The 10,915-nt window shown below is 34.3% G+C and overlaps 2 protein-coding genes across 6 annotated transcripts; both read left to right on the forward strand.

The window, feature by feature from the left end:
• The first annotated feature begins 1,353 nt into the window (after positions 1-1,353).
• Positions 1,354-4,870, forward strand: LOC114401640 (omega-6 fatty acid desaturase, endoplasmic reticulum isozyme 1-like). Of its 4 annotated transcripts, XM_028364210.1 has the most exons (4): positions 1,359-1,443; positions 2,988-3,098; positions 3,216-3,343; positions 3,504-4,870. In XM_028364210.1, exons 3-4 carry the CDS (start codon positions 3,341-3,343, stop codon positions 4,662-4,664), a joined length of 1,164 nt encoding a protein of 387 aa, XP_028220011.1. In that variant the 5' UTR covers positions 1,359-1,443; positions 2,988-3,098; positions 3,216-3,340; the 3' UTR covers positions 4,665-4,870. The 4 variants fall into 4 exon arrangements, with proteins under 4 accessions (XP_028220013.1, XP_028220011.1, XP_028220010.1 ...); XM_028364209.1 differs by lacking the exon at positions 3,216-3,343 and having other exon boundaries at positions 1,360-1,443; XM_028364212.1 differs by lacking the exons at positions 2,988-3,098; positions 3,216-3,343 and having other exon boundaries at positions 1,354-1,443.
• Positions 4,871-6,314: 1,444 nt separating this feature from the next.
• Positions 6,315-10,239, forward strand: LOC114403652 (vesicle-associated membrane protein 727-like). Of its 2 annotated transcripts, none has more exons than XM_028366752.1 (6): positions 6,315-6,520; positions 6,949-7,192; positions 7,299-7,497; positions 7,588-7,708; positions 9,642-9,704; positions 9,860-10,239. In XM_028366752.1, the coding sequence occupies exons 2-6, from the start codon at positions 7,003-7,005 to the stop codon at positions 10,001-10,003; spliced, it is 717 nt and encodes a 238-aa protein (XP_028222553.1). In that variant the 5' UTR covers positions 6,315-6,520; positions 6,949-7,002; the 3' UTR covers positions 10,004-10,239. The 2 variants fall into 2 exon arrangements, with proteins under 2 accessions (XP_028222553.1, XP_028222552.1); XM_028366751.1 differs by having other exon boundaries at positions 6,316-6,589.
• Positions 10,240-10,915: the final 676 nt, after the last annotated feature.

Consider the following 10,915-nt stretch of genomic DNA (forward strand, 5'->3'; position numbering starts at 1 on the left):
GGCTAGGCTTGTCTGCTTGGGCTTTTCTTATTCCCACATTTATTATACTTAAGTTCACCCCCCACATTTTTGAAAAATTGCAAAAATCCTAAATTACCCTAACCTTTTCCTTCCCTCAGTTCTCTCTCCCCTGCTCACTCCCTTCTTCTCTAAAGCCCCTTCTCCTTTCCAACTAACCATATTGAATATCCCTTTGTCCTGATGTTCCTTCTACATAAACCTCTTATTACTGTTGTCAATATAGTCACAAACATATTGGGGGTACCAAACAATTTGCACCCCATAATAAGGAACTGTGGACAAAATTGCATTTGCCACACCTCCCAATTTATTTAGTAGACGACTCTTCCAAGTTCCAAGAAGCTAACCTTGAGTTTATTTGCTCCTCAATGTGATTGAAGTCAGCTCTCTGAATTGCTTCATGCACAATCTTCAACTTCGTGTTTTTTTAGTTACCATATGAATCTCCCAATTTATTTAGATTGTACAATAAATTGAGAAAACTCAAATAATTAAATCCAATAATTTTTTCTTAAAAATCATTTCAATCTAATTCAATCTGTGAACACCTTTATCTAAAATTTTACATGAAATTTCAAATTTAATTCAATTCTTACTAACATAATAATGTTGGATATTTTCTTAATTCCAAATAATACTATTAAATATTAGATTCAATGTTTATAATATATTCCACAATTGTATTTTTTTTATTTGTAAGAATTAAAAATAAATATCAAGAAGTTTACAACACTCACATATCCTAACCAATCAATTGAGTTAGATCCCTTATATAACTAACGATTGTATGAATTTTCATTTTAATACATATATTTAAAATCTTATTATTGCAAAAAATAATAATCTAATACTTTTTTTTAAAATACATGAATGTATGACCATGAAAAATGGCACCATGTTAAAAAAAACTGTTTTAAATATGAATATTTTCTCTCATAATTAATATTTTTTCTATGCAGTATTGTTTAAAAAAAAAAACTGTTTCTTCAATTTCTGAAACACCGAAAAAGAGAGAAAGAAAAAAGTATTGTTTTTTAATTTAATATGGTGAGCTTACTCTCAAAGCAGTCTTACACTAATCTCGAAATAAACTTATCATATGGTCGAAAATCCTTTGGCACGTTAAAACACGTCGTACAAAAGATGCAGCTGATCTGATTCTCCACTTGTCTCAAGCAGACATCACACTGATCACAGGTGGAAACCAAATTTGCCAAAGTTCCAAGGCCTCGGTGTGACTCAGCCCCAAGTGACGCCAACCAAACGCGTCCTAACTAAGGTGTAGAAGAAACAGATAGTATATAAGTATACCATATAAGAGGAGAGTGAGTGGAGAAGCACTTCTCCTTTTTTTTTCTCTGTTGAAATTGAAAGTGTTTTCCGGGAAATAAATAAAATAAATTAAAATCTTACACACTCTAGGTAGGTACTTCTAATTTAATCCACACTTTTGACTCTATATATGTTATAAAAATAATTATAATGCGTACTTACTTTCTCTTCCTTTCTCATTATACTATTTTTAACATCGATGATTTTATTTTCTGTTTCTCTTCTTTCCACCTACATACATCCCAAAATTTAGGGTGCAATTTTAAGTTTATTAACACTTGTTTTTAGCTGCATGCTGCCTTTGTGTGTGCTCACCAAATTGCATTCTTCTCTTTATATGTTGTATTTGAATTTTCACACCATATGTAAACAAGATTACGTACGTGTCCATGATCAAATACAAATGCTGTCTTATACTGGCAATTTGATAAACAGCCGTCCATTTTTTCTTTTTCTCTTTAACTATATATGCTCTAGAATCTCTGAAGATTCCTCTGCCATCGAATTTCTTTCTTGGTAACAACGTCGTCGTTAAGTTATTATTTTATTCTATTTTTATTTTATCATATATATTTCTTATTTTGTTCGAAGTATGTCATATTTTGATCGTGACAATTAGATTGTCATGTAGGAGTAGGAATATCACTTTAAAACATTGATTAGTCTGTAGGCAATATTGTCTTCTTTTTCCTCCTTTATTAATATTTTTTATTCTGCCTTCAATCACTAGTTATGGGAGAAAAATGACAAATCACACACACACACACACATATATATATATATATATATATATTTATTTTGTCGAAGTTTTACCACAAGGTTGATTCGCTTTTTTTGTCCCTTTCTCTTGTTCTTTTTACCTCAGGTATTTTAGTCTTTCATGGATTATAAGATCACTGAGAAGTGTATGCATGTAATACTAAGCACCATAGCTGTTCTGCTTGAATTTATTTGTGTGTAAATTGTAATGTTTCAGCGTTGGCTTTCCCTGTAGCTGCTACAATGGTACTGTATATCTATTTTTTGCATTGTTTTCATTTTTTCTTTTACTTAATCTTCATTGCTTTGAAATTAATAAAACAATATAATATAGTTTGAACTTTGAACTATTGCCTATTCATGTAATTAACTTATTCACTGACTCTTATTGTTTTTCTGGTAGAATTCATTTTAAATTGAAGGATAAATTAAGAGGCAATACTTGTAAATTGACCTGTCATAATTACACAGGACCCTGTTTTGTGCCTTTTTGTCGCTGTGTTTGGTTTTGCATGTTAGCCTCACACAGATATTTAGTAGTTGTTCTGCATACAAGCCTCACACGTATACTAAACCAGTGGACCTCAAAGTCATGGCCTTACACCTATTGCATGCGAGTCTGTGACACAACCCCTGGTTTCCATATTGCAATGTGCTACGCCGTCGTCCTTGTTTGTTTCCATATGTATATTGATACCATCAAATTATTATATCATTTATATGGTCTGGACCATTACGTGTACTCTTTATGACATGTAATTGAGTTTTTTAATTAAAAAAATCAATGAAATTTAACTACGTAGCATCATATAGAGATAATTGACTAGAAATTTGATGACTTATTCTTTCCTAATCATATTTTCTTGTATTGATAGCCCCGCTGTCCCTTTTAAACTCCCGAGAGAGTATAAAACTGCATCGAATATTACAAGATGCACTCTTGTCAAATGAAGGGGGGGAAATGATACTACAAGCCACTAGGCATGGTATGATGCTAAATTAAATTGTGCCTGCACCCCAGGATATTTCATGTGGGATTCATCATTTATTGAGGAAAACTCTCCAAATTGAATCGTGCATTTATATTTTTTTTCCATTTCTAGATTTCTTGAAGGCTTATGGTATAGGCACCTACAATTATCAGCACTTCTCTCTATTGATAAACAATTGGCTGTAATACCACAGTAGAGAACGATCACAACATTTTGTGCTGGTTACTTTTTGTTTTATGGTCATGATTTCACTCTCTCTAATCTGTCACTTCCCTCCATTCATTTTGTACTTCTCATATTTTTCACTTCCTGGTTGAAAATTGTAGTTCTCTTGGTACATACTAGTATTAGACATTCAGCAACAACAACTGAACTGAACTTCTTTATACTTTGACACAGGGTCTAGCAAAGGAAACAATAATGGGAGGTGGAGGCCGTGTGGCCAAAGTTGAAATTCAGCAGAAGAAGCCTCTCTCAAGGGTTCCAAACACAAAGCCACCATTCACTGTTGGCCAACTCAAGAAAGCCATTCCACCGCACTGCTTTCAGCGTTCCCTCCTCACTTCATTGTCCTATGTTGTTTATGACCTTTCATTGGCTTTCATTTTCTACATTGCCACCACCTACTTCCACCTCCTCCCTCACCCCTTTTCCCTCATTGCATGGCCAATCTATTGGGTTCTCCAAGGTTGCATTCTTACTGGCGTGTGGGTGATTGCTCACGAGTGTGGTCACCATGCCTTCAGCAAGTACCCATGGGTTGATGATGTTGTGGGTTTGACCGTTCACTCAGCACTTTTAGTCCCTTATTTCTCATGGAAAATAAGCCATCGCCGCCACCACTCCAACACGGGTTCCCTTGACCGTGATGAAGTGTTTGTCCCAAAACCAAAATCCAAAGTTGCATGGTACACCAAGTACCTGAACAACCCTCTAGGAAGGGCTGCTTCTCTTCTCATCACACTCACAATAGGGTGGCCTTTGTATTTAGCCTTCAATGTCTCTGGCAGACCCTATGATGGTTTTGCTAGCCACTACCACCCTTATGCTCCTATATATTCAAACCGTGAGAGGCTTCTGATCTATGTCTCTGATGTTGCTTTGTTTTCTGTGACTTACTTGCTCTACCGTGTTGCAACTATGAAAGGGTTGGTTTGGCTGCTATGTGTTTATGGGGTGCCATTGCTCATTGTGAACGGTTTTCTTGTGACCATCACATATCTGCAGCACACACACTATGCCTTGCCTCACTATGATTCATCAGAATGGGATTGGCTGAGGGGTGCTTTGGCAACTATGGACAGAGATTATGGGATTCTGAACAAGGTGTTTCACCACATAACTGATACTCATGTGGCTCACCATCTTTTCTCTACAATGCCACATTACCATGCAACGGAGGCAACCAATGCAATGAAGCCAATATTGGGTGAGTACTACCGATTTGATGACACACCATTTTACAAGGCACTGTGGAGAGAAGCAAGAGAGTGCCTCTATGTGGAGCCAGATGAAGGAACATCCGAGAAGGGCGTGTATTGGTACAGGAACAAGTATTGATGAACCAAGCAATGGGCCATAGTGGGAGTTATGGAAGTTTTGTCACTTATCACTTAATTAGTAGAATGTTATAAATAAGTGGATTTGCCGCGTAATGACTTGTGTGCATTGTGAAACAGCTTGTAGCGATCCATGGCTATAATGTAAAAATATGTGGAAAGTGTTCTGCTTATAACTTTCTTCCTTAAATGCACACTCCATAGAACAATATTATTGGTACTAATTTTAATCTGAATTGAGGATGTTAACTGGTAGGTGAGGCCAACTTTAACCCTACTACTGTCGTTTTACAAGGTTATTAAAATCGATTTGATGTTATTAAATTTGAAATAGTCGCCATTTAAAAATAAAAAAATATAGAAGACAATTAAATTGGATTGGTTTTTAGATTCAAATTTAAAAATTAATCTAAACTAAACTAAAATTTTATAATAACATGTCTTATAATGTATTAAGTTTTTATTATTGTTATTGAGTTTGGAAGCATATAATAAGGAATATAAGTTAATATTTATGATCCAATAAGATCGACTTAGTATTAGAATATTTAGATGATTTGTATGAGATATTCAAACTTCATTCTTATCATAGAGAGACAAAAGTTAATATTGATTGTGGAGCAAAAAATGTTATTGGGAGCATATGCAAAGATAAGATGGATAAAATATGCTGCAGCCTGCAGAGCAAATGTTTTGTCAAGTGACAACTATTCATGATGTGAACACAAGAATCCTTTCTATTTATCTATCCCACATAAAATACTTATTTTAATAATGGTGGTAAATAATGATTAAAATATTTGATTATTGGTTAAAATAAATAAGGAAAATATAAACATTCTCATGGAAATTTTTTGTTAAAGAATTTGCCAAATATTGATTAAAATATTTGATTCTTGGTTAGGAAAAATCAGCAATGCCTAAGAATATTTTTTTCCAAACCTTGTAGAGTACCAAACACAATCTAAGAATTTTTCAAATCTATACGTGTTCAGAAACTTTCTGATTAATTTAACTGGAGGTAATTATACTTTTATCAAATTTTTAGTCTTTGAAACTTTTTTTTCTTAATTAAGTTACTGAATTTTTTTTAATTACATCTCTCATCTAACATTTGTATGAAAAATTAACCGCAAAGATCTCATGAGAGGTGAAGACACAAAACTGGTGCCTTTAGAATTTGTTATATGCACAAATATTTGTAAAGTTTCAACTTTTTTGGTTAATTCAACTCAAATATTTATTCACAATTATTTGATACGGCAAAAGGTTAAAATTTTACTTATAATACACTCCAAAAATATCAATTCGTTATCTATACCTCTAATTAGGTATATGCTATTAATTTTTTATAACAATCATTAGATAAGAAAACTCAATTAAAAAATAAACAAAAATTTAGGACTCAATTAAAAGAAAAAAAAAACTTAAGGAACATAATTGAATATTTTATAAAAGTATGGGGACCCGCACCCCAGAGTAATTAACTTAATTTAAAACAAGTTTAATTCATTCTCTTGATTTTATTTTTAGTAAAAAAATCATTCTCTTGAATTTAGATGTGTATATTGTAGCTTAATAATTTCTATTTCAAACAGTCAAATTTCTTCTAATTTCATCCAAATAATCGTGTTCGTGGGTGTAAGTCAGTTATTCTTTCTTATCTTAATATACACGCAAAGGAAAGGGAAATTTTTTTTTGAGGAAGCGCAGCAGCAGCAGCTATACCACGTTGCTTGAAGAAACTGATAAAAAGCGCTGCCGTTGTGTCTTTCAGTCTTCGTTGGATCATCTTCACAATCACATCATCAGAACACAAAGAAGAGAAGAGACCCTTCATCTTGTTATTCCACTCGGGCTAGGCCAATTTTCCCTCTAACAGTCAATTTTCATTCAGATTCGTAAATTTCTCGATTAGATCACGAGGTTAGGTCTCCCACTCTATATTTGCGCAAGCCTTTCTCTTTCCTACTTTCCCATAAAATTAAGGATCGGAAACGAACTGGGTTCTTGAGTTTGACTCTAGATTTTGACAAATTCAAAGTGTGCATGCACTGATGCAACCCCCTTCCCCTTTTTCTACATTAAAAAACTATGAATGAGATTTTTCTTGCGATCATCATTGCTTGAATTGAATCATATTAGGTTTACATTCTGAATTCGATTAGATTTAGCATTTAGGGCCTATTAGGTCAGTACTTGCAAGTTGCAATTAAACTACAAGGCTTTTCTTTTGTGATCAATTTTTGTTATTTACATCTTGGATTGATTGTTGTGCGATTCAGGTGTTGGTGTGATTGTTTGTACCTTCTGGTGGTGGAGCTTGTTGGAAATTGGAGATGAGTCAGAGGGGTTTAATATATAGCTTTGTTGCCAAAGGAACTGTTGTTTTAGCAGAGCACACGCAATATACGGGGAATTTCAGTACCATTGCTGTTCAGTGCCTGCAGAAACTGCCTTCAAATAGCAGCAAATACACATATTCCTGTGATGGTCACACCTTTAATTTCCTCCTAGACACTGGATTTGGTATTGATTCTTCTTGCTTGAGATTTTATTTATGCATTGCCTGCTCTGCTGATTTGGCTGTTAATATATATGCCAATGTCTGAAAGCTTTTTTCTCCATCTTGCAGTTTTCCTTGTTGTTGCTGATGAATCGGCTGGTAGGAGTGTTCCTTTTGTATTTCTTGAACGGGTGAAGGATGACTTTATGAAGCGCTATGGTGCTAGCATTAAGAATGAAGGTGCCCATCCACTCGCCGATGATGATGACGATGACGATTTGTTTGAGGACAGATTTAGCATAGCATATAATCTTGATAGAGAATTTGGGTCTGTTGTTACTTTATCCTTTTTAAATATTCGTTTACTTCTTTTTACTTTTGTTTTTAGTGTTTTGAATTTTTTGATCTGGTTATGCAGACCAGCACTCAAGGAGCATATGCAGTATTGCATGAACCATCCAGAAGAAATGAGTAAACTATCAAAATTGAAGGCTCAAATAACTGAGGTCAAGGGGATAATGATGGACAATATTGAGAAGGTATATGATACTAAGCCTAATTACATGCAAACTCTTTTGGCTGCTAGTTGCTACCAAATGTTTTTAGCTCTGGATCCTAGAATTTATCTCTGGATGTGCTGTTCTATTGTTTGTGCAATTTTGCTTGGAAGTGATTTAAATTTTTGGGAAGGGGAATGGTGGAAAGATGATACCATTAGTATTGCAATGCTGTTTCAAACAGTGAATTTTAATGTGGCTTCCTAGTGGGACTCATAAAAATTTAAAGCCCATTATTACTTAATACTAATACGGTTACAACATGACATAGATACGGGCATATGAGAAACTCTTTGAAATAGAAGATATGATATAGCCTAGATACATTATTGCAATGTTTGTTCTGTTTATTTCTAATCTCTTTCTCTCACACAAATCACACAATTTCAATTGTGTTAGGTGGCATGCTTCTCAACTTGAACCTAGCAGATTTTCTTAATGTCAATTGATATTGCAGTGCCTCACCCTTTTAATACCCTTTTTAAAACTATTCACCATGATTTTGTAATCTCAGGAGTCAGTGCGAATAAACAGTTTGTTGAATCTCTCTTTGATTGATCAATGTTTGACATTTCGAATCCTCATTCCTAATGAGTATATTAGGATGGTAATAAACATTTTTCAGAACTGGCTAAAGGGCAAGGCCAATGAGCATATGTTAGGCCCCACATCTATTTAATAATGTTACACTAATTAAAATTATGGAATCTTAACATATTTTTAATAGTAAATATACAATTTTGTGTATGAAGTTATTTATAATAATAAACTCAGTTTATTAGTTATTTACAATGTACATAATTACTAAAAGGCTACACATTATCCAGTTTCTTTCTGACTTAATAAGCTTTTTTATTATCTTATGTGTGTTGCTTTTTTATCATCCAACTACTACCTATTTATTTGTCCTGCTAATAGAGGAGATAAAAGACATGTTTGGAAATTACAAATAATTTCCATATACTTAAGGATATTAGTTATGTTTCTTAATCTCTCTGCATTAACCTTAAAATGCAGTTGAAAAGGGGGAGTAAAGATTAACATTATGTTCAATAATAAAAAGATGCATACTTTTATATTTTGGATTTAGGCCAGTAAGTGGATTGAGCCACCTGAGGGGTGAGTAGATGAAGACAGGCAGCTTCTGTTAATTGAACCAAGATATTTAGAAGCTTTTCTAGACATGAAAAAACAAAATATTAGTTTCTGTAGATGCATCAGAGATTGTACCTATCTGGCTAGTAAAAATGACATGGCTCATTGCTCATACAAGAAATGGTTGCATATCATCTCAATTTTAAATTTTTGCGCATACTCAAAGATCCTCTCCTACACTGGACCATTATGTTGGGGGGAGAGAGAGACATTATACTGTGTACCTGCCATTGTGGGTTATAAGGTCCTCTAGCTATATTTAGAACTGTGCCTTTATCTCTCTGACAGGAACTTCTCTTGTTAGTATTTAACAAGAAGAGAGGTTCTGGATTCAGTATTAGATGAAAATGTTCCTTTTAGGCCATGGTAGCTTCATGAGATTGCTTGGGTTTGATTTCATAGCATATTAGTATGTCCTTCAAAGGTTGTAATTCAATAATCACCCTTTTGGCAACTCAATATGTATTTATAAAAGCATAAGCTCAGCGATTGTGACAATTAGACCAATAAAAAGGATGTTGGCGCCCTTAGTTAAGTAGGTTTGGTGAATTAATATTAAGAAAGGTTATACCGCTATAGAATTTGACCCACATAGAATTGAGGGAGAAGAGAAGATTTTCATCACATGTATACTGTCACAGAACTGGTAGATCAAAACTAGAACAAGAGACTGCTTAAACATTTCAACTTTTTTCAAAAAGCCACGTTGTTGCTCAATATTAAGCACTTCTAAACAACATCTGTACTTGCTGTTTTAAAGGTTTTGGATCGTGGGGAGAAGATTGAACTGTTGGTGGACAAAACGGAAAACTTGCAGTTCCAGGTATGTATTATTATTATTATCCTAATCAAGCATTTGTATCTCTCCTTTCTTAATAAATCCTTTGTTTATCCAAAAGAAACATTAGTGTTTGAATCAACTTGGCTGAATTCTCAAGTAATCTTGCTGATGTTATTGTATTTTCCATTCAAATTTAGGCTGACAGCTTCCAGAGGCAGGGCAGGCAGCTGAGAAGGAAGATGTGGCTGCAGAATCTCCAAATGAAGCTGATGGTGGGAGGAGGAATCCTTATCTTAATTATAATTCTGTGGGTTATTGCTTGTCGGGGTTTCAAATGTTGATAGAGCCATAAGAAGTTTAAGCCTGTATAAGGCAAGAGATGCTCAAAATGATATACTACGTGTACATGAAATTTGGCACTGGAATTTATGATCACTGTCATAGACTGTAATTAACCTTGTGGTGAGCTGCTAGTTATTTTGAACCAAGCTCTTAATTTAGATGACATATCTCGAATTCTGGATTGGTTGTGTATATCATGACAATGTTTTTACCATTATATAGACTATTGCCACTTGCCCTCTCTTCAAGTTTGTTTATTTTCAATTAAAAATGTTAACTGGAGCAGCAGGGGTTAAAAAGGGTAGGATATATGGGTAGGCGTTAATGCGTTATGCAATTGCATGCCATTTCTATGGATTCAGGTGCAGCTCCCATCAATGCCAGTAGTTCATTTAAAGGTTTGAAATGCAAAGTGACAACTCTGGTGCCTCCTTGATAATGAGTTGGACGGACGCTGGTAATTTCTCACCAGAGATCCTCCAAGCCATTCATCAGCAACTCGTTCTCTGCTTGCAGAACCTCTATCTACCACTTCAAAGTGAAACACGCCTTTGTCACATTAGCATTCTGCCTTTGCATTCGCTGGAAAACTCAACCCCGATTGGGCTTTACAAGACAGTAACACCGAAACAAGTAAAAGAAAGCAATTATTAATTTCATCCTATATCACCCCAGTTTGGGGGTAAGAAAAGATTAAAAATGATGGACTAAGTTTCATCAGCTTCCATTTTGGCTTTCCCAGATGGTACCTTTTCACTTGAGTGGGTACCTTCTACCTTTACACAGACTTATTTGAAATTCCTTTTTTCTTAACCTTAAAAGAGAAAACAAATTCTTAAAATAAAAATATCTTTAAAATGTGTCTCCACTAGTTATATTTTAGAATAAATGCTTTGATTTGTCTCCACTAG

This window comes from Glycine soja, chromosome 20, assembly GCF_004193775.1.
Source record: "Glycine soja cultivar W05 chromosome 20, ASM419377v2, whole genome shotgun sequence".
In the NCBI taxonomy this organism is placed as follows: domain Eukaryota; kingdom Viridiplantae; phylum Streptophyta; class Magnoliopsida; order Fabales; family Fabaceae; genus Glycine; species Glycine soja.